Below are 27,419 nucleotides of genomic sequence, written 5' to 3' on the forward strand. Positions count from 1 at the left end.
GAGTGAGCATATATTTTCTTTAAAAGAAATACAACTACGAGCAAATGACAACAGTACCTGGCATACAGCCAATCAAATTGCAGAAGGGCAACAGTCAATCAGTCGCAAGGGGCATCGCTTTTTTTTCCCACGCTTAAGGCACGTGACATATAGAGTGTGTGGCGATCTTTCAAGCAAAGCTCATAAATCACCATTTAAAAACTATTCTATCCACTGTCCTTGAATTGTAAAATAATTAGAAATAACAGTTGGCTTAGGGTGTTTTATGTCGTAAAATTGGATTAATTCCTAATTAGGCCTACTTAATATCACTTATTAACCTTGTTTCCTGCTGCCAGCAGGTGGGGGCTCCATCTGCCCCAAATTACCCTTCTGTTCTTACCTGATCAGTGGGTCAATCTTTTTTAGCTTGTCCCTATTTTATATAGTTAATGGTTTGTCCCAAGAAATCCAAAGAACTAAGCAAACCATAAAGTATTCACCTTAGCAAGTTTGAATACAGTGCTAAATTTAAGAATAAAAAAGCTTCCTCGCCGATTGTGCTTAGTTTCAAATGGTAAAAGATTTACATTCCATGTGATTCCCCGCCAACAATTACTAGACCTTACTTAAATCACTTCCTTCTTCCTTCCAGAACAGGAATTGAGCCAGTTAATTCTTGGCTGTGCATTATGTCTCATCTCTTATGATCTTTGCAGTGCTGAGAGAGTGTTCTGCGTATGTGAAACCTAAATACCACATAAAAGAAGACAACTTCTAAGTCACAAATCTCCAAACTGTCATAGAAATCTGTCAATAAGTCCATTTGTATTACATAGGTTGCAGTTTATTGAACTTGTAAATGTGTTAGGTGTCATTATGCATGACCTTAGTTTTTCTACACTCACAAAACCATAAAAGTTTGAACATTTATAATAATTTGCTGCTTCAACATTACATTCAAAGCTGTAAATTGTTATAGCTACATTTTTGTTAAAAACACAATATTTACATTAATTGTAATACACACATTTTATATTTGGTATTCTTACATTAATCTCATCATATAATTTACAGGTTCTCAATGTGAATATTTAATCTCAAAAATTCACAACAAATCAAAAAGTAAATTAACCATACAAAAATGAAAATTACAAACAATTCTAAAGCTAACCCCTCCCCAAAAAGAAAATGGTGCACGGAATTTAAGATTGATGAATATCTGATGTCTCTTTTTTACAAAACAAGGTGAAATGTGCTTGCCACAGAACACTTACTTCACTGCAGCAATGCAACGTGGTTGAACTGAGCAACTATTTATAGTGCAGCCAACTCACGTCCATCTTTTTAATTAAACACAAAGTACATCTCAACTGTACAAATATTTGACAATGATTAGTTTGTAAATATTTCTTCAATAGAGCGTCAGTCCTCATGTGTTTTAAGGTGACTGCTGACAGTGAAACTCCAATTACTAAAGTTCATAATAATGTTATACAGATGATAAAGTCTGGTTTGTGCTTGTCTTAAGTCCCATCTGATCAGTAGATTACAGTTGAATCAGGATTTCCGGGTAAAATCACATTAAAAATTCATTCTTAAAAATATGGTTTTAGTTGAGCATTTCTAAGCTTCTTGATTCCAGGTCCTAGTTCAAAAAGGTTTCTTTACAGCACACTGTACATTTTCCTTTGGCACAATACTTGGTAACCCCCCTCCCTCCCCCCCAACTGCCCAAAGATCTGTTGTCATGTACATCATGCAGGAGGGATAGGGTGTGTTCACATGAATGACAATGGTCAAAGGCAAAGCTTCTAAATATGCAATTGCACCAGCGTTTTCCCGTGTGTTTGGTCCAGGCTCGTGATTTTATTGTTAATGGGGGCAATTTTTGGTAAGAGGAAACGGCAGTATGGTGGGTTGTTAGAAAACATCCCATTAAAAAACTTTTCTTGATTTACATATAACCATGTGGCATTAACTTACCCTCAAAATTGCTGTCATTACTGTGCCCAAGTTACCTTTTATCAAACTTTATGTCTCACTGCATGAAAATGTCATTTCTATCAGAATTTTAAAGCTGGCAGGTATTACAGCATTTTTTTTCATTGAATCATAACCCATTTTTGTTAGCATTGTTAACTTTTTTGTACCATTGCTTGTGTGGATATGACTGTGGGAACACACCCGTTTCTACTACACTTCACTGAAATGCATACTCGAGGCCTCTAGCACCTTTTTAGCCATATAGTATACAAATGTACGGAGTCGTTTAATAAAAAAAAAAAAACGTGCAAGAATGACAGATAAAAGACTCTGTTTCCAATACTTAAGGCAAAAACAATTCTCATATATACCAATATACATATATTTGAGATTATTACATCTATCAAAACTGTGTTTTTCTAGAGTGTTCTGGTAAACATATGTTGCGACTGACCGTGGTGACCTATTATACATACTAGAGCTAAAAGTGCGGAATGACCAAGTCAAAGTCAATGCAATGCCCTCTAGTAAATACAAAAAGAAACTTTCATTATTTGACAGTTTCTTCAGTTGTTTTTTTTTTGACTGCCTGTTAATCTATAGGCCTGTGTCTTTTGATAGAGTGTAGGTCAGGAATGCTTAACTGAAGATCACAAAAAAACAAGTGAGTGCCCAGTAGAAAAGTGCAAAATACGCCAGTGTGTTTCTTCTCCAGACCTGGACCTGAACTAGCACCTATAGCTGGGACACCTTCCTGGGCAGAGGCCTCGGTCTGGGGACTCGAGGGTCGGAGGTTCCGTCCAGCTTCATGCTGCCTGTGCGGAGCTGGTGAGGCTTGGGTGGCAGGGCCGGGGGGTCCGTCTGTGGGGGGATGGAGAGACTGTGGGGCAGCGGCACAGGCCTGCGGGGGTTGTTCCTCTCGTACACGCTGTAGGGGGGAGGTGTCTTGTTCTCTCTGCGGATTGGCTCGTCTGAGCTGCTAGAGACAGAGTTTGGCAAAGTGGTGGGAGGAGGCAGCGGGTGGGACGGGTGATCACCTGCAGGCAGCTCGGTGCCAGAAGCTTCCGACACGCTGCAGCGACTGAGGGAGGAGATGCCACTGCTGTAGCTGCCGGAGAGGACGGGGGAATTGGAGACCAGGCTTGTGGACTGGCACTCGGTGGGCGAAGGGGTGAAAGGTGGCACTATAGTCTAAAAGAAGAGAAAGAATGAAAAAAAAATATCAATCATCATCAGCAACTATCCAGGAAAATATAATAAGCTTTTTCCTGTATAGACCAGTAGTCTATCACAACCTTTTCGGCTTCTGCCCTTTTTAAATGAGGCAGCTGAAGATTTTCAATTAAAGGACTAAATGTTTAGTAGTAGTAGATTTATCAATAATGAAAATAGTGATTAGTCGTAGCCCTGGAGCAGTTTGTACTTTTTTTGGACCCCTAAGTTCGACTGAAGAGTGTTTTTCCTTCTCAGATTGTTCATTTAAAGGAGTTTTAGTGGCTTGAAGTGAAAGTACCTAGCGTTTCACAAAAAGAGAGAGAGAGAAAGAGGCAAAAACTTAACGTTTTGAAAAAAATGTGCATAAACAATTATGGAAAGCACCCAACCATATTAACCCCCCCCCCCGATATTCTGCTATCTCCGACATGTGTGCTGACACAGCCTTACAAAAACAATAAATACTAAAAAGAAAAAGGAGTCAGCGAACAGATTGAGAGGGCCAGGTTTTTACACTGCATCAACCAGCCTTGTGCGCCGAGACGTAAAAAACACAATATGCCACACTTTCCCCCTCAAAAATCAGATCACTCATCAAAAATGTTTTTCTAAGCAATTACACCATGCTGCCATTATTTCTGCTAAAACTTGATTGGATCTAGTGCAGTATAAAATTGATCAGTAAAGGTTGTATTGTTCATGCTACACCAGGCACGCACTAAGAGAAGTATCCATTTGCCATGCACGACTTGACAAACCTTTTCACATCTGGGGCGAGCAGGATGAAAATCGTTAGTTACTTTGGTAAACTCCCGCTCTTAGAGTATAGGGTAGCCTCTTAAGGGCTACCTATTGGGTTTACCCTTCGCGCATGCGCAGTCGTGAAGATTTTCTTTCCCGCCCTAGCGTCCAGCTCGGGCCTCAACGTACGTCATTTACTGCATATACAGAGCGGAACCGTTGTTCGATCTCCAAAACATCAGCTTTTTCTTCAACTAATGTTCTAGGAGCAGGTGGCCCGGACCTTAGAGGGCTACGCCTATACTAAAGAATCTGGAGTACCAAGTAACTAACGTTCTATTTCGTATAGGCTTCGCCCTCTAAGGGATCGCTATTGGGTTAGGGCGAAGCTGATGTAGTCAATGCCACCTGCGGTACAAGGTCACAAGCCGAACATACACCACATTGCCCCAGCAACATGTACAAGGCTAGTCAGAGTCATTCTTCTGACAAAGCCTGCCGCCAATGGCGTGGCCGGAAAGGTTCATGTGGCCCGCATATGATGCAGTAGTAGGCCTACAATGATAATGGGGGTTAAGCGTGATGATCCTGTCCGCATGCAAGGAGAGACATGATTACCTCCGTGCATGCAACATGATTATGACAATAGAGATAAAAACTGTGTCTCACAAGAAATACCCCAGGTACAGGAGAGGTGAGCAGCAGCGCAGGGTCATCAGCACTAGGTGTGAAGGAGATTGGCAACAATCAAGGCATCCGCTTTTTTTTTTTTTTTTTTTTTTTTTGCACATTCAGCGCGCATTACGCGTCACTGACTGTGGACAAAACCGATGAGACATGGAAGATTCAGACATACCGCAGATAAAAGCGGATGAAGGGGCAAGGGGAAGCCAGGAGGCTGCCACGCAAATGTCGGCCATGCCTTTAAATAGAGCCGCAGACGCCGACAGAGCCCTCGTAGAGTGACCCCGAATGTCTTGGGGGGGCTCTTTCCTTCCGAGCTATAAGCCTGGTAATAGCCTCGCACAGCCAGTGAGACAGACGTCGTTTGAGAGGGTGATCCTTGGGAGTGTTCTTATAATGCACAACAGCTGCTGAGTTTTTCTGATATTTGCCGTGCGTAAAATGTATTTGACAGGCGCGCACCGGACACAACGGTGGGAGCCTCCTCCGCAGTTAGCGTGAGGTGGGGGGAAAAAACCCTCGAGGGAAAACACCCTTGACCGAAAAGAACTAGTTAAAGTCTTCGGTGTGAAGGAGGGATTGGCTGTAAGGTGGCTGCGCTCCCGTCCCCTAATGGAGAGGAGGACGGAGAAACTGACAGTGCACATAAATCATCACTCTTTTGGCCGCGTAGGGCAAGGAGGAAGTGCTGTCTTAAGCGACAGCATTTGAGCGAAGCCTGGTAAGGGTAAAGGGGGGCTTCCCCAGAGCCGCAGCACCAGAGCTAGGTCCCATTGGGGGCGAGGGGGCGAACAGCCGGTTTTTGACGCCTAACCCCCTTCAGAACGTTCACCAGGGGATGCGCAAAAACTGTCTCTACCGAAACCTCGTGAAGGATGAGATGGCTGCTGCGTATGCTTTGACTGTAGATGGAGAAATCATATCCACCAGAGTTTGTAGGTACGTCAGCACGAGAGGTAGGGGACACGATGTGGGGTCTGCGTCCCTCTCTGTGCACCAGCGCTGGAAGGCAGACCAGCGCCTGCGTCTGCGCTATGGTAGAGGGGGCTCTGGAGCCTGGATAGTGCGTACCACGGCGGGGGGCAAGCCTAATCTCTGTAAGCGCTCCGCTCAGCAACCAGCCCCACAGTCTCTGATTTATCACTGGGGGATGACAGATCGCACCGTTCAGCTGCGATAGTGCGTCTCTCCGCCACGGAATCTGCAGGGGGGAGCCACCAGCAGCGAACGAGGGTGGGAACAAGACGCGCTCGTGCCCGGTCACCAGAACAAATAACAGATCCTCCTCTGGACGCGCCAGGAGGCGAGGGATCAGGGGACCGGGGGAGGGGAAAAGCATATGGAGGGTTTGGGCCAGGGTTGTGGGAGAAGGCGGTCTACGCCGAGGGGAGGGTTGTCCCGCGCGGTCAAGGAACACAGTGTGCATGTGTTCTCTCGTGAAGCGAACAGATCCACTGCTTCCGAGCTTCAACGTTTGAACGATAGTGGGATAATCTCCACTCGTTGGGGAGGGCCCCCCCCTCGACATCAAGTTGGCTCGGTTCAAAATCCCGGGTGATATACTGCTTTGAGAGGACAGCAGGTGGCTGTGCGCCCACAGCAGGAGGCGTCTGGCTATTCTAACAGCCGGGCTGAGCGTATGCCGCCCTGGCGGTTTATGAGGCGCGCCGGATGTTGTCCGTCGTACTAAACAGCCTCCCCGTCACCACTGGTGTAAAGTGTTTCAACACCTTCAACACGTGGACAGCTCCAGGCAGTTTATGTGAGGGAGAGGGGAGGAGGCCAGGCCCCTCCCACCACCTGTGATCGCACATCCCCCAGCCAGTGAGGGCGCGTCTGTGTACACCGTCACATATGACGTCACTCTGCCAGGGGAACCCCGGAAGACAGGGTTGGGGACTCCCCCAGTATGCCAGGTCGATTGGAGGGAATGAGGGATGGACAGCATTCGCCATTTGTGGCGAATGGGATCGAGCCGCTGGCGGTGAAACCACCTTGGACTTCTCATGTGGAGGAGACCCAGGGGGACACCGTGTGTGCGCGGATCATGCCAAAGACCGCATAACTGACAGCGCTGGCACTGTCGCGCGCGGCCTGAGCGGGACAACAGAGAAGTCAGGGCTTCCTGCCTCGGTGCTGACAGCCTGGCTCTCATGCTGATCGAGTCATGGCTACGCCCAGATAAACTACGATGTGCGGGGACGAGGGCGCTTTTCTTCCAATTTATGGCAAAAACAGCGTTTGTAGGTGCTGCAGAACTCTCATAGTGGCACGCGACCCCGCTCCCGAGGGGGCTAGAATGAGAGATCGTCAAGTAAAGAGGACTCTGATGCCCCTCTCGTAGGGCTGGAGCGCCGTTCCTGCACTTGGGGGGCTAGTGAGTATCCGAACGGCAGCGGTTGAACGGAAACGGGCCCCTGGAGGAGAACGCAGGAATTTCCTGTGCCTGGGAATGATTTGGATGTGAAAGTAAGCGTCTTTCAGATCCGGATGAACCATTCGTTTGGGCGCACACATTCCAACACGTGCCTGATGGTGAGCATGTGGAAGGGCGGCCCATGCATAGGTTGAATTTCGACAGGTCGAGGATGGGACGAGTCCTCCTGACTTCTTCGGGGTGAGAAAATAGCGAGAGTAAAAACCTCGTTTTCCTCCCTGGAGGGACGCGGGAAATAGCTCCGCTCGCCAGCAACCTCTAACTCTGACGTCATTGCGTCTGACTCGCCAGGGATGAAACCGTCGTCTCACACACACCCGCGAAAGGGGGCGGGGGGGAGGCGAACTGGAGTGTAACCCGTTATCAGCTTTGACATCCACGAGTCCATGTGTGTCAAGCCAATCCATGCCGCGCTGCACTCTGACAGTGGCGAGCACATGTCTGAGTGTGTCACCGACATGGCAAGCAGGGAGCGCAGAGCCATCGCGCTGGGCGAACGAGTGAGCGGTCGCCAGCCCATGGTAGGGCTTTTTCGAAAGGGCAGTGGCCGGTCGCCGCGTGTGGGGGCGGAGCGGTCACTGGGTTAACGACCCCCGCCCGCCGGCATCGCCGTGGGGAGGTGGGTGGACAAGCGTCGTCGTCCCCGGGAGGACGCTCATTTCCGCTGCCTGCGCAGCGGGGAGCAGTGGCGCCCGCTCGCGGCGACGGCCGGGTGTGTGCTGTGTGGGAACAACTGTCATAACAGTGCCCTGTTTAGAGCAAACAGGGACTGTTCGGTGAGGGAAACAGTCTTTAGATGTGAGGGAGTGGCCCTTAAAAGGGCCGTTGTGTTTCCAACTCTCAGCTGAAGAGGGACAGTCGATCCCCACGTCCCGTCATTGCCACCGCCGCTGCTGCTTGCTGGGGGCTCGGAGGCGGGTTGGACCAGGTGGGGGCCGCCTCATGGTTCTCGGCCTGTGCAGGTTGACGGCCGTGTGGCATCGTCTGTCGCTGCGGAGGGGGACGGGTGGGGGCCCGACGCCGAAGCTTGGGAAGACGCAGCCGCAGCCGATGCTGCGGGGCGCTTCCGCTTGTGACGGTTGTCATGGCGAGGTGGTGCTGTTGAGGAGGAGCCTTCCACGAGCCGAGCCTCCGAAGCCGCTCGCGTCCTCCGCGCTTGATGGAGGATGAGACGTGGCAGTCTGTAGGCGGGCCAATAGGCCATCGGGGGCTATGGGACCGTACAGAAGCTCGCGTCTAATGCCGCTGGCAGCCGAGACATGTGGAGCCAGATGTTTCGCTGGGCACAGTCTGCCAAGCCATCACCCTGGACAGCGCCACGTGGACGCCGTGGTCAGGGTAAGGATGGCGTCATAGCCTTACCAATCTCGTGGCAAGCCGAGGGGAGGGCGCCGGAGTAGAGTGGCCATCGCGGAGAAGGGGAGGCCAGTAAGGCGATGTTGTTTTGTGGCCAGCCCCTGGGCGGCACATTGGTGGGCCCGGTCAGTGCTTGAGCGCACACTTGATCCTGGGGAGAGGAGGGAGGCGTGGGCTTCGGCTGGCCGAAGAAAGTAGGTTTCGGAAGCAAATGGACGCCAGGCTCCCTCCAGGGGAGGGACTGAAGGAAAACCTGCGTCGTATCGCCTGAACCCGAGTAAAAGGGCATAGCGAGAGACGGGAGCCTTCAGTTTCCCGGCTGGAGGAAAGCCTCCTCCACAATGGCCGAAGCTCCGCGAAGGCGGCCAGAGTGGGGCCCGTGAAGAGGGCGGCCTGGGCATAAACATCACCGCTCAAAAGGCCGACGGCGGGGCTGGCAGCTCGCCGGGGACGCTATGCCTAAGCTCCGCCGCCCCTTATGATCTCCGGCAGGTCGGCGAAGAGAGCCTTAGCGGGGGAGGCTGGAGCCGGGTGGGGCAAAGGGGAAGGCGCTCGGGCGGTGCCCCAGGCCTTCGGGAGACGGAGAGAGCTCCAGCGGGAAAGATCAATCGCCGTCTCGAGGCCCAATCCCCCAAAGGGGAGGAGGGGGACCCTCCCGAGGGGAGGAGGGGAAACCGGTGATGGAGCGCTGTCAGAGAGAGCGGAGTCAGCGGACTCATGTCGTCGGAAAACGCGTCCGCCAGCGGCTCCAGGTGCCGCGGATTCCTGTCTGTTTGCCCAGCTGCCGTCTGTCCCCGCCCGCCTGGCAAACCAGAAAAGTTCCGCCCGTCGAGTTAGCTCTTTAGACGACAGGCGGGCGCAAAAACTGGCAGGAGGCGTGGCGTGAGAGCTGGCCGGTGTGAACGGCACCCAGGCAGGCTCGCAACGGGGGTGGAGGTCCGGCGGAAGGATGTAGCCGGTCCGGCAGGAGGGGCAGACACGGGCACCGGCGGAAGAGTCTTGAGCTTGACTTCATACTGCGAAGTTGAAGAAAAGTGGGAGTCGAACAACGGGTCCGCTCTGTATATATGCAGTAAATGCGGACGTAGTTGAGGCCCGAGCTGGACGCTAGGGCGGGAAAGAAAATCTTCACGACTGCGCATGCGCGAAGGGATAAACCCAATAGCGTAGCCCTTAGAGGGCGAAGCCTATACGAAATAGAACTTTGTATATATTATAGTGCTGAGTTTGTTTGAGATAACATGGTCATCCTTCTTAATGTATCTATGATTGGAATAATCTCATTAGCCCCTAGGTGAACTACTGCCACACATGGGATGTAAACCTATTGAATCACCCCATCCATTTTTTGGGGGGAGGATAGAGGATAATGTGGTAGGTTTGATTGCGTGTTGAAGGGATACAGAAGCCGGATTTAGGGTGACAGTAATCAGCAATCCAAGATCATATGAGCATGGATTGGTTTTATTTATTTATTAACATTTTAAATGTCATCTCTGACAATGTAAAGGTCACATTGTTGTTTAATTTCAAATCTAATGGTTGCAAAATAAAAATATATAGTGCTCACACGCTGTTTACATTTCTGGCCCAGTTTGGCCAGAGGGAGGCTTCCCCTGATTATAATTTCTACCTCTGCAGGTGAGTAAGTGCAGCGCTGTCCGACTGGCCCCATGGGTTTTCTGCAGGTACACTACTGTCCTGGGACTTGTGGTCTGGTAATGGGCCCCTGGCTGCACTGACTGATGTGTGTGTTTGATGTATGTGCCTGATAATGGGGCCTTCTGGAGTCCACAGAAGACCCGTCTCTGGCTGTGCTGTGATGGGCAGCTTGGTACTTCGATACGATATTTTGCTTCAGGCCTGTTCTACTGCCACAGAACGAACGCCAAGCTGTCACTCACACTTTGGTTTCCAGAGATGTTCTCTCTCTCTACTTCTGCCTCACACGCATAGACCACACAAGCATCCACAAACAACTGCATTCTTGGAAGTTGTCACATGTAAGAAGACATCAGATCTGCAACTAGGCTGGGAGCTTAGCACTGTTGCTCGTGACAAGCCCGCAAAGAAGATAACAGTTAGCAGCAGACAGACTTTGGTTCACTGGAGTTTCAAAACAACTTTTTAACCCTATTTAAAAGCTCTCTCTGCATCTAGTTAACCTCTACTGGACCTCTCCTGCTTTTGCAGACTGGTATTAACTACTAAGAAGCCCATTAACAACCAATCAGAGCTCGGAGACAAAGCGCATCAGTTTAACTACAGATAAACATAAAAACATGAAGTGGTACACAACGCAGAGGTACACACGCTAGTTGAGAGATGGGGAAAAAAACATTCAGTAAAGCACATGCTGGTCTCATAGCATCAATAGTAAAGGGGGAAAAAACAATATGGTTTAGTCTTTGAAATTTAAATTTACTGTCAAGTACATGTAGTAAAGTGGAATAAATCCGTCTGGTTTTGCATATTTCTGGCAAGCAGGCCAGGTGAAATCCTCTCAGAGCTTGAATTAAACACAGTGGACAGTTAGCACCTGCCAGGTGTACATTTAGCTAACATGATGAGTGCCCTCCAGCCAGTCCTCTTTGGGACAGCAGTGTCATAAAAACTACAAAATCAGCAGCACTGGAGCAGTTAGCAGCTTCAGTGAGCAGTAGTGTAAAGCTCCCCGGCCACGGGTTGACACAGAGTAGGATAAAGACCCTGGAGATGGCCAGTAAAACGTAAGCAGTGCAGGATAAAGGCCCCAAGGCTGTCACTAAGCAAGGTCAGGCTGCCTCAGGGAAAGAAAGAGAAACTAAAAAAAAAGTCCCAAAACTCAAACGGACAGAAGAAGTGAATGACAAAAACCAACGGAACCAACCTTTTGTGGCGATCTAGACGTGACGGGAGACTGCGACCTCATGTTTTTAGCCGAGGAGCCTGCTGACAACCAGATGAGAGAGAGAGAGAGAGAGAGAGAGAGAGAGAGAGAGAGAGAGAGAGAGAGAGAGAGAGAAGAGGGCAAATTCAAATTAGAGGAGGTTTTCTTCCGTTCACCATGCTGACACACAGCCTGAGTCATGCAAACATACACACATTTAGCTGTGTTTGTAGCCAGTGGCTTAAAGCATCAATGAATCAAATATGCGCTGATGTTCTGCAGGTCCTTTTGGCTGCCTTAAGCTGTTTCTACATCCAACAGCTGTTACTGCGCTATGCAATGAGGGCAGAAGGAAAAACACTCCATCTGCTTATTTCGCTGCTGGGCAGTACAATATATCAGAAAGCACTGGGGAATAAGTCAAGTCTGTTGCATCTGTAAATAACAACTAAAATACAGTTTGAGTTGATGGTAAAAAAGACTAACATTTCTATGGGGGGCTGAAAGGGTAACATAAATCACAAATCCAGGAATTTTTGGAAATTTTAATTGGGATCGACTTTGGCCACCTGAAAGTCCACAGAGATTTTTATCCTTGTTCTCAACTCAAATTACACATATAATACTAGCAGATATCAGCATTTCGAGCTAGTTAGTGAATAAACAAGAATATAGGAACAGTAATCCAGAAAACAGTGGATGAGAGCCTCAGATGGGGAAATGTCGTAGTAGGAGGAGGTGGAGGAAGCACAAGGTGTCAAAAGTTGGAGTGGAAAATTAGTATCATTCTTCATCGGAACATTCACCACAATCTGCCACTTTACCTGAGTACGGTGGCCTAGGAGGTACAGGAGGGCATAGCAATTTGCCAAAAGAGTCAGAGAAGGATGGAGCGCCTTCTTTGACACTGTCTAGGCTCCAGCTACTGGGTGTGGGCCTCACTTACAGTACACAGAAATATCACAAGTCACACAACATGTTATGGGATTACACAAGACAACATGGAGAAACACATTTCAGATGGATGGGCTGATAACTGGAAACAAATTAAGAATAATCAATTCCTTGAGAATAACAACATGGATGTGGATGGTTCCAGTGATAACTAGCTGGACTGAGCAATGTTTAAAAAAAAAAAAAAATTGTTTTTTTCCAAATACGATAACATACTCCTAATGCCTGTGGTGTGCCATCTGTACTATACGGTGTTGAGATAAACAACTGCTGTATGTATTTATGTATTTCGGGTAAGCATACACCTATGGATGTACGGATTCATGACTGTGGGTAGTACAGATACTACATTTGATTCTAGGTCCCCTTTCTGTTTTAAGTTACCTGCCTTGTTGTACCGTTTTTGTATAAATATATAATATAAATAATAACAATGATCAGTTGGTTGTAATGTATTAAAAGCACAAACTGCAGTGACACACCAAATGTGCAGCAGTTGTGCACACATTTCCAGAAATTGAGTGTAGGATGAAGTGCATTACTTAAAAAGGCTCCTAAAACTTCAGCTTGTTACAATGAGCGATGGGACCCAACATGAGGATTCTATCTGCTTCCAAACAGTTTTGAGTATTTCACATGACGGATATCTGCGTTTCCCTTTCTCTGAGTTCTACTCAAATTTTTTTTTTAAAGTGGACAAGGCTCAAAAAAGGTGATGTCCCGTACTTGCGTGCACCAATCACAATCAAGTAATCTTTGAAGCAGAATCTGAGTTTTCAGGAGCTTTAAGCATAACATATTCTACATAGCAGTGATATTCATTTTCTAGCCTGGGAATCTCTTTTTCTCTTATATATTATGCCATGCTTGAGATTTTTTATCCAAAGTTGGACCAGTAAGAGCTGAGAGTAACATGACTTGGGAGCTCAGAGATGCACAAAAAGGACACGTTTTTTTTCCTATTGAACAGGTGACATCATAATTTCTGCCTCCTGACATTGTTAGAATTCTACTGGACGAGCATTGTGGAGGTCAGCGCATCTGGGGTTACTCTAAAATGAACCTAAAAGGAATATGAACAGTGCTCGCTGCTATGGCTCCCTCAGCAGCCCACAACAGCACAGTTCAGTCTGTGTATTAGTCAGTGACAATTTAGTCTCATTTTTTGTAATACATTTTGAATTATTATAGCTTCCTGTGATTCTGAGGCGTTCAATCATTGAAGTGTTCCAGCTGTTTGTTGTTGCTTCCCCCTCCCACCCCCCTTTCTTTTTGTTCTGCCTTCATTTTTTCTTAGAGGTACAGGAGATGATTTTAGTTTCTTTATTTTTTTCAGGGAAAAAGTAACATTAGCTAGCATTACTGGCAGTGAGATGGCATAGAAATGCAAGATGTTGCCAAAAGTTAAACAGCTAAACAAATCCCCAAGGAAATTATATTTGTGGGCCATAGAGAATACTTTTTTACTAATTAGGAGCATACGATGTAATATGCGTGCAGGTCACTGACTTCACAAGACACTTTGTATAAAACAGTAATTAGTTCACATTTCTGTTATTGTTTAGTTTTTATTCGCTGGCAAAATTCAAAAAAGAATTTCATCAGAGTGTTGTTTTTCATCGCATTAAGATGCCGCAGATAGAAAAGAGAAAAATAATGTTGTTGATCTGTGCAATGCCCAACTTGCACATTTGGTGTGAACACAGGGTAACACAATACAATACAAATGCACCATCCAACCGACACTACATCTGGTCCAAATCTCAGACTGTTCTTCAGGTTTAAAGGTCACATTCAGTCAAACTTAAAATCTCTTAAGTAGCCACATCAAGTCTAGGAGCTACTTCGAGTGCAGAAGTAAAATGTAACTATGTAACACTATTAAAATCCCAGTCAGGGTGATTGGTAAGGTCAGAGTTAATGAAGTTGTGGTAGAGTGAGGCCCTTTGAACCCTGTAAGTGAACAAGCTTCATTTGCATTTAACTGCAAACTAGAGTCTAGGCACAACAACACTACATTATTTGGAGTTATAATTTGACGTTCAAGGCAGAAGATGTTGCAAACAACACTTTTATACCATCGCGGGTTTTGTGTCAATTATAGCACCTTTTGTCATTGTCATGTGCATAAAGGTGTCATGTCACCATATTGTGGCAGTTCATCTATCTCTCACTGCATTATTTACAGATCACACTCGACTCACATGGAAAGGTGTGTTTTTGTGTGTGAGTCACGAGGAAGCTATCACATCCACGCTCTTCACTATTTATTTTAAGGTGTCTCTTGTGCAATCCTCCCTAATTATTTCCCAGTGTTCGTGAGCAGCACTGATGTATGAGTGCATTTTACAGAAAAGCAATCAATTCAGGCATATTTTTTCCAGAAAAATGCGAGAAATATACATCTCTCCTTGACTATTCTGAGCGAAATGACAACCAGGGGGCTTAACTAATAGATATGAATTCATACATATCAATGTCCCACAGGTCCATCAGCATTGCAGGAATAGTACCCGCTATTTTATAACTCTTTTAGGATAACGGAAGATGAAAAGCTGCAATCTAGACAGTCTGTAATGGCCAATGCGTAGAAGTCAAAAAATGGAGCCTAGCATGTGTGTGTGAGTAAATATGTTTGTTTGTGTGTCCTGAGGAGCTCCCTGGTGCAGCTGTATGAAGACAGATGCCTTAAGTCACTCCACGGTCAAACTGTCACACACACTGCATGTCTGGACAGATGACCGCCACCCTAGACGGTAGTGTAAGCGTCAATGAGTAATAGAGAAGATGCCAGCTACTGCAGCAGTAACTCTGCATTACTGTGCTAACAGTAAGGAGAACTAAAAAGACTTAAATAATAATAAAAAATGTACACTACACTTTGGCATTATTACTCTGCTGGAGGGGATGCCCTGGAAGGTGAGAGTGTATTTCAAGGGTTTCTGAATGTGGTTGGGTGCATGGAAGAGAAGGCTGTAAACTTAGTGTTTTACCTTTGTCTGGTGCTGAGAGGTTGGGGTCACTCCTTGGTAAAGTGGTATCGCCTATCTGATGAGAAGGAGCTCTCTGCACAAAAAAAAGAAACAGTCCAAGTAACTGTCAAATATGTACAGCGTGAGCCAGTGTATTTGAGAGAACATAGGTAAATGCCAGCTTTAACAAAGAGAAGAATAATTGAATATTGGACGGTTAAAATAAATATCAAGGTGTAAAATCTTCCCCTCACAAATTCAGTAGAATAGAACAGAGAAAGAGTGTTTAATGCGTAGTGACCTTTATGTCTACTTGTGGGTGAGCACTCCACACCCATCCTCAAAATTATATAAATAATTTCTTTACCTTGTTCCTCTAATTACAGTAAGTGAGAAAAGTCAATTCATATTTCCAATATTCAATGTTAGATTAGCAGCTAATAAATAGTCCTTCACATCTCTCAGGTTGAAATAATTGTGAAACCTCCCAACATCTATTCATCTGTAGACTTAAAAGATAAAAGGCCTCAAAAAACAACCCCCTTCTTTTTCTGTTCCAGTAGCTTTGTCTCTGAGGATGGGGTGTGTGATTGTGTTACATACTGCTCTTCAGCTAGAGAAGACACTGCAAAATCATGTTCTTGTCAGCTCTTGTTCTTGCTGTGCTGGTACGGCTCGAACTGAAAATGAGGCAAAGCTCAACTGCTACTCCTATTCTCAGCTACAAAAGACATCATGACATGTGCCCTCTTCTAGGAGCCAATTTGTCCCATAAAGATATGGTATATAATACATAGGTGACCTTGATTTCTGCCTCAGCATGTACATCATGGGCAGCTGTTGTGCAAACATGGCTATAATGAGCAAAGTGTCAAAACATATATAGATTTTGTCAAAATCACACATTTAGAAGACAGGTGGAGACAAGTAAATACAACTGAGGAGAATGCAACCATCTGTAAGAGCTTTACAGAGTCAGAAATTTTTTTTGTGTTCTTTTACCATTACCCTAAAAAAATAGCACACCCAGGGCGGATATGTCCATCCGCTTATAATATAGAGAAATGTTATTCCACTTTATATAAATATTACTTTATATAGATGCAGAGATGGCTCTCAATGCTACAAAGCCCATGAACCTTGGCCACTGTTGCTATGGAGAAGAAGAGCTGTAGTGAATTCAAAACACTATCAGTTTTCGCATTGCTGTAATCTTAAAATGCTCATGTTATGGTCATTTTCAGGTTCATAATTGTATTTAGAGGTTGTACCGGAATAGAATTAAATGGTTTAATTTTTAAAAAACACCGTATTTTTGTTGTACTGCACATTGCTGCAGCTCCTCTTTTCACCCTGTGTGTTGAGCTCTCTGTTTTATCTACATTCATTTACAGTCACGCAGTAGCTAGGTAAGGACTGCTAGCTAGTCAGAAGCAGAGTATGAGGGCGTGCCATGCTAGCAGCTAGGTGAGCATTATAACGTGTTACAAAGTGACGCACGTTCGTCCCGGAAGTAAATGCTGGACTACAATGGAGCTTTTTGGAGTAGTTTGTGAGCAGTGTTTTCTCTGGAAGATGGTAAGTCCCTTTGGGGTGGACTTTGGGGTTTTTCACTTTGTAAACCTAAAACGTGCACAAAAATACAGTGTATGTAACACAATAAAGCAAAAGGAAAAATCCAAAAAGCATAATTTGAGCGCTTTAAGCATTCATCCACTGTCAGCAGTGCACATAACAGAATTTTAGATTGGATGACTGGATGTACCTTGGGAGTCATAATTAACTTCTCCACTTACGCTTTTATGTACAGTGTTGCACTTCAACTGTTTATCAAATATATTTTATGACCCCATTATCGTTCTTACAGTATGTACTGATGATTCAACAGAGGTACATGCCAGAGCTTCACCTGGGAGTCACCTTGCATTGTCTGGAGAAAATGACCTGGAACAACAACCAGTGGTGCTTGAAATAGCTCGTCCCGATCCATAACTCTGTTGTGATTCTTTGGGTGTGCTTATATGCTAAAGGCCTACATGACACCACACATGGAACCATAACATTTTAATTTTAGTTGGCATATTAGTTTTTTTTTCAAAGTATTCCATTTCACAAAACGGTTGCGATACACATTTAGTTTGTGTGTCTTTCTATTGCTGGCTTTGCATTAGCAGAGCAAATAATCAGTGCCTGAAGAAACAATGTCTTCAATTGCTTTTATCTTTAAAACATACTTTCCTCTTACTAGCAGACGTATTTTCTCATTGTTCGGTCACAAATAGGCCAAAAACTAATTTGTCTGGTTCTATTTTTTATCCACTTTTTCTTTGCATGCAATATCTATTTGTTTTGACCTAAGGGTGACAATTGCAGAAGTTATAGCCATATTCAATAAATGGCTATACTGTGCCATTCTTTATGGATATACCGCCCACCCACACATTCTGTGTGTGTGTGTGTGTGTGTGTGTGTGTGTGTGTGTGTGTGTGTGTGTGTGTGTGTGTGGGGGGGGTGTGTGTTGTGGGTGGTGTGTTTGGTGTGTGTGTGTGTGTTGTGTGTGTGTGTGTGTGAACTGTGCAGGGTCCAGAGGGTTGGGAAAGATGGCGCTGACCGGTCGCTCTCTGGAGACAGGCAGGCATTTTCTCTGGAATGCTTGTGTTTTCTGCCATCTGTGGTGAACTGAAATGGACATTATGAGACCTTAGGTGGTAACACGCACGCACACACACACACGCACGCACATGTACACACACACACACACACACACACACACACACACACACGAGCATGTGCAACACATAAGGGACAAAATAGCAGCAAGGTGTTAGACTATTACCCACAAATACTGGCAATCAGGAAAGGCCAATCTCTCTCTTTCTCCCTCTAAGCATTTCTACCTTTCTTTCAGCCTCACTAGCTCTACGACATGATAAATGACCTGCCCCCCCCCACCCACCCACACACCCTCACACCCTCACTCTCCTCACACACAGTAACAACAGAAAGAGACACATGCTAAACCTAGACACACTCCGAGAGAAACATAAAAACACACACCCAAAATACTCGCTCGCACCATTTTTACAGCACTTCCCCTCATCTGGTATTAGCCACTGTGTAGATTTCGATCCATTAGTGAATGTGAAAGCCCTTGGAAGGCTATCATATGAGTATGAGATACCCATCTCTGGCTCTCATTCAGATAGGACCACACAAGCAATAATTCTCTACTGGCTTTATGGGTAGACAGAGGCCACTTTTATAAGGGCACTACCCGCTGCCAGCAGCTTGCCAAAGGGGAGTGTATCAGCTTCCATAAACGTCTTCATATATCCTTACATTTTATGATGTGCATCAGGCAGGAACACGTTTACACATTTGAACACAGCGAGATAAGAGGACAGACAGAGAAGGCGTTAGTTCTTTACATATTCAACACTGTAGAGGAGGCTTGGATGGCCCGAGATGGACTGGAGATTTTATTGAGGTCCAAAAGGGATACTCCACAGAGCTGTAATCATCTCTTCCTCTCTCGCTCCATGTTTCTTTCAACAGCATTTGTCTCCACGTCTCAGCACATTTCATTTCCATCTCAGCTCATTTTGTATTCCCTCTATTTTTCAGTCTCTAACTTTCCCTTCAACCCTTTCTCCTCACTGTTCTCTTTTTTTGACCCCATCAACCTCTCCTGTTCGTGTTCCCCAGCTAGTCGTCAAACCTCGCTGACCATACCAGACAGGACGCTGCAGTGGTTTGAGAGAATGTTGTGTCACTGAAAGGTCAAAGGTTCAGCCCCAGTGTTCAGTGTGTCCAGATGAACCTCTGTCTTCTTCCTCTGTGTAAGTCACTCTGAACTGAACTATCAGTTAAAAGCCTACAGTGTAAAACATTGTAAAAGAAAAAAAGAATAAAAAGAATTGTGCTTTCGTTAAGTCCAGTCCAGTCTCACCTCTGGCACTGGAGGGGGCAGAGCTGGTGACATTGGGCGAGGCAGAATGGTTGGAGCTGAGGCTTGAGGTAGACGGACTGGGCTGTAGGTGGGATGACGACAATAACAACAACATTACTAACATGAACCAGAACATTATAAAATTATCTTTCATTTATGAAATAAATACAGTAGCTCAATAATTAACACCTGATTTATTGTGTTAATCTGTATAAAAACAACATGTTATGCTTTTAAGGGTGGTTAGGTGCTTGAGTTCACTTGGTCTGGAAACCTTACAATGACCACAAGACTGAACAAGACAAGAACGGCTTTTGGCGTCATATTGACTGTTCGGACATGAAAAGTGGTTTGTATATTATCGTCGACAGATGAGACCAGATTAGGCAGTCATTGAAAGGAATCCATGTTCAATCCACTGCAGAGTCTGCAACTGAAATGTTATGTCTCCAGGACAGTGGGGGTTACAGGCTTAATGCACTTTGTGACTGAAATGTTCTAAAATGTCTGTAGGATCATTGTTCAGTGCTTTGTATTTGCCAAAAAAATAAAAGCTATCATGCTCGGATGATCGGTTCAGTCAGATCCCTGACAACGGCCTTTATTTCTCTTGGGTTTCCTTTGCTTCCTGTTATTCCAGGCCTGCCAGCAGGTGTGCCAGATAGCTTGCCAGGAGTTGTCAACAGCTTTCTGAATTGGCCAAATCCACTTTAGATTACTGCCCAACTCCAGGAAGCTGCCTGGACGAACCACACAAGGCACTTTTTTCCTTATTTAATATAATCACGACAATTTGCTTGGCCAGGCAAAGCTCTGAACAAGCGGAGAGAACGGTTGGAGAGAAAGGGTCAGAGGAGAGGAGAGATGAGAGTAGAACGGAGTGAGGAGGATTAAAAAGTATTGCATGTGAAATCTGTAGGGAGCAGGAGGGCACATGTTGGGATGTGGACTCAATCTACTTACTTTGAAAGCCTTTGTGTGGATATGTGGGAAGGCATCTATGAGAGAGAGAGGGAGATTACCTGCATGTTGAAGACTTCATCCGAACTCTCCGACTGCCCTGTGATGTTGCTGACTTCATTGGAGGCCTGAGACGACAGAGAGGACGAGGAGTAGCGGTTCACCGCAGGGTAGCTGGGGAGACTGAGAGTAAGACAAGGAGAGAGAGGGTTATGGTGGCTTTCGGTAAAGGGAGATAAGTTGTGGCATTTAGTTTCATTAGCTTTCAGAGGTTTTGCTCACCGAAAAGTCAGCATGAAAAGCCAGACAAAAAGGCAAGCAGGGAAAAAGACAAACAGGACAGAAAATGTCAAGATTATAAAAAGATAATCGATGCAGCAATCACAGCATTTCATCAAGCACTTGTCAGCCAAAAGGCAAAAGTGTAAAAGAAAGGCTAGAGAACAAACACAACCGGGTTTTTCAAGGAAGGTTGAAGCGCAAGCCGGCACCAAAGATAATTTTTAAAGAAAAAATGTAACTCATTTTTTGTACCAAACAGAGAACAAAAAGAAATCAAAACTCAGTAAGTAAAAATGTGAAATGTCACTGGAAGACTGAGGTGTGTGTCTGTGTGTGTGTGTGTGTGGCTTTGTCCCCTGGGATCAGACTATGGAGGCAGAATGTCACAGGTAGAAAGAGTGGCAGGGTCACTGAACACATCAAAAACACACACACAGACACACATGTGTGCACACAGTCTGCCTGCTGGCTTGGCAGCAGCCACACAGAAACATCCCTGTGGGTGCCAGCCAGACGCACACACCTATTGTATGCCCAGATGGAGCCACACTGGTAAAGAACGGAACGAAAAAGAGAGCAAAGGCACAGCGCATGGTGTCTGAGGTAAGGTGGGGATACAAAAAGGCAGCACATCAAGAGAAAGCAAAAAAGGTGAGAAGATATGAAGGAGGAATTTAACGCTGAAGTATAGGAACTTTTTGGGGTGTTTTTTGTTATATTATAGGACAAAAGAAAGAAAGACATAACATCATTAGACAAAAGAGGTCATCACCTCCGCCTGGCAACCCCTCTGCCACCGTCTGGGCTGATGATGTTGGGCACAGAGTTCCTGCATGTCCGTGGGCTCCCGTTGGTGAAGTGCACTGGGCTTGCTCGCACATAAGCAGGAAACTCCTGGGGTTTCACAATGGAGAAGAGGCAGTGCACATGATTAAATGCTTACTCGTACCAGTGTAAGTGTGTAAATAAAATACACACATATGCAGATAAAGGAAGTGTGTTTAATGAGGGGTGGGCTTGGAGGTTATATCACTCAGAAGTCAAAACACAGCGGTAGGCTTCACAAACAGAATGGACGTCAATGACTGATTTGAGGAAAATCATTATTACTTCTGTTTAACTTCTATTTAACCTGATATGTGAATCCCACATTGATTCAAAAAATGTGAAATCATTTGAAGTAGATTTTTTAAAATGTACTCAAGTGTCACCATGGTTCAGATTCTGACATACCTGTATGCCGAGACTGGATTTCATCAGATGAAACTGGTCCACTAACTTCTTGTGGAGAGGTCTCATGTCCTGGGGAACAAACTTCTCGTGCACAGCGAGGCCGTACTCCAGAATGTGTGCCTGCAAAACAAAAGCTTGTTAACATCTCTGGGTATTACAAACAACCAATGGTAACATTTATTCCTACATCATCTGTTTAAATAGTTTGTTCCAGGCGTGGTTAAAATTAGTCTGCATGTTGACTATTTCAGTGAAACAATTCCCACTACGGAGAACAATTTAGCACTAATCTCACCTGATAGGGTTACTAAAGCTGGACCATTAAATTGTGATAACCTATGTGATAAAAATGCATTTATATAATTCTCTGCCAGAAAAAGACCACTTATCTTGGTCACAATTATTTAACAAACAGAAAGAGATCCTTGCATAAAATATGGGTTTATAATACATGTCTAGGTGAAAATAATCAATACTGGCAGTCGATTATATAAACAAAATGCCACTTATCTTGGTCACAATTGTTTAAAAAAAAACAAAAAAAAAAACACTCAGACACAGGCCTGCTCCTTTAAATATCCGATATTTAACTCTACTCTACTTCCTCTGGTGCTTTCGACAACATTATAAAATCTTCATCTGCGAACTGAGAAAGCTCTAGAAGAAGTAAGGGGACCTTGAGTTGAGAGTGTTTTGTCACACACTGTCTCCAAGGTCAGGAATGAACTGGCACACTTAAGTACTATTAAGGTTTCAGTTTCCTTAATAGAGGATAAACATGCTGTTATTAATATGGTGGTCTATTCCTTATCATGTTTTTTGTTATTTCCTGTGTATTTAAAACACATTTATGAGCATACATGGCACTGAAATGTACAGTATACATTTCTCTTTACAGACCTGTTCAAACATGAGTTCTCTCAGTCGGCCGATCTTCTCGCCATCCTCGGGGTGATTCATAATGTAGTCCTTCACAAAGAAGGCCTGCAAGGAGACAAAATGCAGAACATCTTTTACGCACACACCAGGAGTTGAAGCTGTAGGCTTTCTGCCCAGCAGTGTCACCTGAATCCCCGCTGAGCTGACACAGTGAATAAGTGTCCACACTTTTTAGTTGAATACTCAAAAAAACGTTCATGAACAAAATGAGTAAATAACCAAACTAACATCCAGCTCAAATCGGGTGTAGTGCTCCTGTCTGGGTCTTTGTTCTTGTGATATTTATATCAAGTTCAGGGACCAGAATAAAATCATAACAATGTCAAATGGTGCGATCAAAGGATTCTTTTTTACTGTGATTTAATGGCCAATTTTGGTCTCAAATTTTGAAAGCTTTTTTCAAATGTATTCCGGTCCTGTTACAGATCATGTTTCTTCAGCTACATCAAATTTATAGATTATGGGTTTTAGACCCGCATTCAATTCGCATTTTCAGAAATGTCCATCAGAAAGGCAACAGATAAGATGAGAAATGGCCTGATCTGCTTTGTATGAATTGTGTGTGTGTGTGTGTGTGTCATCCATATATTTTACGCTACGTTCCCTGCTGTTAAGAATGCCATAAACACTTGTGATGTGTCTTTAGATTATGTTAATCCTTTTCTATCTTCTTTAGAGTGCCCAAAGAGGGAAGATGACGAGCCAGTGAAAGGCCCGGCTCAAAATCTGCTTTCAAATCTGCCACTGAGAGAAACGCACATAAAAATAAGGGACTGAAAGGTTTGCAACAAAGATCAGCATGGTTCCTCTCCCAAGGACACTACTGTTTATCTCCAAAGAGACAGAGGCAGATGACAGTTAGAGAGATTCTGCTTCAAACATGTCACACACGCACATATGTCAATAAATGCATGAATCTACAGCTTGTCGACTATGCTCAATAAAACAAGGCGTGTTATTATTCCAGCCAAACATCCTCAGATGGCAATCTTTATCCAGATAGAATATATTAGTGTGCACTGTACATGATATCATATTCCTCTTTTATTAAACCATGCAACGCAGATGGATAAGAAATGATCAAAAAATGTTATTGCATAAACGTTATTACACTGTTTATAAGCGATGTACTAAAAAGTACATATGCAATAATTCCAAGGTAATAATTTTAAAAACACAGACCACCAGAAAAATGCATCGAAAAGAATCAATAATCTTCTACGATTGATGGAAATGTTTTCGTTGGGCTGCAGGGATTGAGTCTTCGCCATGGAGTAGCTCAGTTAATCATTAGAAAAGTCCAATTAGAGATGGAACACCGAGGGGGGGAATAAATTAGACAGCATTCCCCCTCAAGGGTTTCAACTCAAACTAAAGCAATACATCTGAATATTAATATTTGACGATTTCTCCTCCATTTGTAGCTGAGCAAACCTCCACAGCTGTCAATCCGCATTACGTGGGGAAATTAATAGATTTATGGCACATTCTGTCAAGAACTGCTTGCGATATTCTGTAAAGGAAAATAAGCGTTGATATCGGTAGCAGTTCCATTGCTGCAGAAACCATTGCCAAACATTGCCAAACAATGAAATATGTCACTTTACATTGTGTATAAACATAGCTGAATGTAGCTGGTGGTCAATTTTAACCCAGGGAAACACTATTTATACAATTTCATGTGTAGAAATATATGCATTGTGATGCTGACAGTGTATAAAAGTGAGAAAAAAAAGCTCTACAAGTATATTGGAAGCTGAAAATTATTCCATATTTTTCTACCAAAATAAAGGCAGTAAAGGTGGAAAGCACTTCAGCGACCCTCACCTTTGTGACTCCATCAAGTATTCTACAAACCTTAATAGGCCACTTCTACACAGAGGCACGCTCTTCTGCACAAACCCAATATGCTATTACACACACAAACACACACACACATACATACAGTATATGCGCACACACATACGCACACATACAAACAAACCCACACTTGGCTCCCGGTGGAAAAGGGTGGTTGCTATGCGACACAAGCAAGTCGCAGAGTCCACTCAGTGTGTTGAGGGAAAAAAATCATTTTTAGACGCCTTTTTCTTCAATTGATCTCCTATTGGTTAAGAAATTGCACTTTACTGTTATCCTGCAATTTTTTTGGAGGAGCAGTGGATGCAAATGTTTGTCAGTGGGATTGACCACATTCCAGTTTTTCTCTACCAATCTGTGTGTCTGTCTGTTACCACTTCAGTAAACAATAAAGCAGCTGCATAAACACTCCCATCTCATTCATTCAGCCATTATAAGCCATCCGTCTCTCTATATACTTCCTCCCACTCCTCTATCTGCAATATTCTGACCTGAGCCCTGTCTCTCCCCACATCCATCCATCCATCCATTGACGCAACCCGCCGATCCATCTTCTTTCCCCAATTCCACCCTCTTCCTGCTCTCCACTGATCTCTCCACTCCATCCATCCATATCATTCAAACCTTTACCCAGCAATTCATGCATCCATCCATCAATTCATTCATTCCCTCCTCACTCAACAAAACGCTTCTCTGTCCATACGTCTCTCCGCTAAAACCCACCTTCATGCATCGTTAGGCAATCCATGTGTCATGGCTCCTCACTCCTGCCACGGTCTCTAAAACCCTCCAACCTTCTCCTCCATCCATCCATCTATCCACCCACCCATACCTCTTGGTAGCGGGCCAGCCCCCCGTTGACAGCGGCGTCGATGACCCCGTTGAGGCACATGGTGAGGGGGTTGATGTTCTGCATCTGCCGGCTCTGACACTGGGTGATCAATGTGCGCAGCTGTAAGTTCTTGTTCTCAATCACCTCGATGGCATTCTCCAACGGGCTTACCTCCACCTGCCAAGGGGGAGGTTGTAAAAAATGCAAGAGTTTTAAGGGACCACTTCTTCTGTAGCTTTGCTACGTCTACACTGATCAACAAATTTGCACATTTGCATGAAAAAAGTTTCAAAAACTACACCTTCAAAAACTCTGTCCACATTTCTGGCCAAAACAATAACATTTACACACTTCCACCTTAAAATCTAAATTGTTTTGGTGGACATCTTATGTAAAAACATACAGTATATATTAACCAAACAATGGTCATGGGAGACAGTGGAAAAACAAGCTGTAAACACAACACTGATATATCATCTTTTTTTGACTTGACATTTTCAACACTTATTTTTTGGGGGGGATTTCACTAACACCATCTTACTACCACTAGTTTTACACTATTTACTACTGTTTAAAACGGTTTTGGAATTCATGGCCAATAGCCCTTTTGTATAGAATTATACCTAATATTTGAGCTACTAAAGCAGAAATTATGAATTATTTTGACTAATAGTTAGGATCAGAGGAATGTATGTTGAGTGGATGAGTTTAATTTATTTGAAACAATTTCAATTTACATCCAAAATTCAATGAAAATGATTGCATTTGCAAAGAGCGTTGCATGGAATAAATTTGGTTAAAAAGAATGCCATATTTCTGATATAGACATTTTTAAAAGGGGTCAAATTTGACCTGAGGACAAACGGAGAGTTAAGTGGTGAACCTGATAGCCAACAGTGGTTTATATAAACATCCAGCATATATGGTGCAACATTCACACTCCTTTGTAGTCGTGTTTCTACCATGATTAATATAAATCCAAAATTCACTCTTCATTTTAACTCTATTTGTTTCGTCTCCACCAACTCCAGAGGGAAATATCTGAAATAGCAGCTCTTCAACTGCTAAATGCTCCACAATTTTCAGCAGCTAGTTGTCTTAAATTAGCCATAAAGTGGATATTTTTTTAGCCTTTTCAATAAAAAGTGCTGCCTACGCTGATGAGTGCAGCCAGACTGAACCAAAACAGAAAAGCCTGACAGTGTATGCGTAGTTAGTCATAATAATTCCTTACGATTTCATCTCTACTTGCGACACCTTTCACATACACGTAGCAATCGAGCCGTTGTTGATTTGGACATTATGATTATAGCAGCTTTAGGTGTATGAGGTGCACACTATATTAATGTAAACACTCAAGGATGTATAAATAAATCTACCCCTTATCCTGCATGTCTTTTTCTCTTTCTCTTTCATTCTCTGTTTCACACAAAACATAATCCTCTTGCTAATAGAGCTTTTGCCAGCTCTGTATTGTATATGCTATGGCACTGCATAACCATTATAAAATAACACTAGGTTCACAATTCCAAATTTCACACCACGTTCTGCAGCTATGCGCTAAAGAATACGTCCTAAGAGCAACAGAGATATTGTGTTATTTTGCATACGCTCGACAAAACAGCACTTAATATCCTCCCACTCCTCAGAGATCTGAATGAGAAGACCGAAGACGGGAAGCTTTTAAAGGGAATTTACATGTGTAGATATGAACAGCCTAAAACAACGGTATAGGTTTGGTAAAAATGTCCCTATACAAAGATTGGCAATCAATGCAAAGCAATTCAATATTTAGCATGCCATCTAATCTGTCCAATGGAGGAATAGAAAATGTGTCCAATAGCCCAAACTCATGACCTAGGTCATTATTGTTGTTCAATGTAAAGACTTGGATCAATACTTGGGTATTGACTGGCAGTACTCTACATAAATGGCAACCTGCAAAATAAAAGTATATTACAGTGTCCCTTGCGTAAGATGACTGTGTGTTGGAGTTATGTCTTCATGGTTAATTCATCAGAGGTGGTCACACTCACCAGCTCTCTCTTCTCTACTTCAAACCAGCGGGAAATGCCTGGGAGACTCTGGACCAGAGTCAGGGTTGTCCTCTCCACCCACAGGCTCTGCATTAACACACAACACACTTGTGAGCATTAGCTGATTGCTATTCA

At 44.2% G+C, this 27,419-nt stretch overlaps 1 protein-coding gene across 1 annotated transcript in view; it reads right to left on the reverse strand.

Moving 5' to 3' along the window:
- Positions 1-804: 804 nt before the first annotated feature.
- The window catches only part of dock4b (dedicator of cytokinesis 4b), a 124,153-nt gene continuing 97,538 nt past the window's right edge, over positions 805-27,419 (reverse strand). Inside the window, 14 exon segments of the mRNA XM_032505199.1 lie at positions 805-3,156; positions 11,268-11,329; positions 12,092-12,208; positions 15,215-15,287; positions 17,766-17,815; positions 17,818-17,862; positions 18,251-18,262; positions 19,143-19,224; positions 20,165-20,285; positions 21,157-21,278; positions 21,618-21,737; positions 22,518-22,601; positions 25,249-25,425; positions 27,285-27,371. Of these exon segments, the coding sequence (XP_032361090.1) occupies positions 2,701-3,156; positions 11,268-11,329; positions 12,092-12,208; positions 15,215-15,287; positions 17,766-17,815; positions 17,818-17,862; positions 18,251-18,262; positions 19,143-19,224; positions 20,165-20,285; positions 21,157-21,278; positions 21,618-21,737; positions 22,518-22,601; positions 25,249-25,425; positions 27,285-27,371 (1,608 nt within the window). The 3' untranslated portion in view covers positions 805-2,700.

Source organism: Etheostoma spectabile, chromosome 23 (assembly GCF_008692095.1).
Source record: "Etheostoma spectabile isolate EspeVRDwgs_2016 chromosome 23, UIUC_Espe_1.0, whole genome shotgun sequence".
NCBI lineage: Eukaryota > Metazoa > Chordata > Actinopteri > Perciformes > Percidae > Etheostoma > Etheostoma spectabile.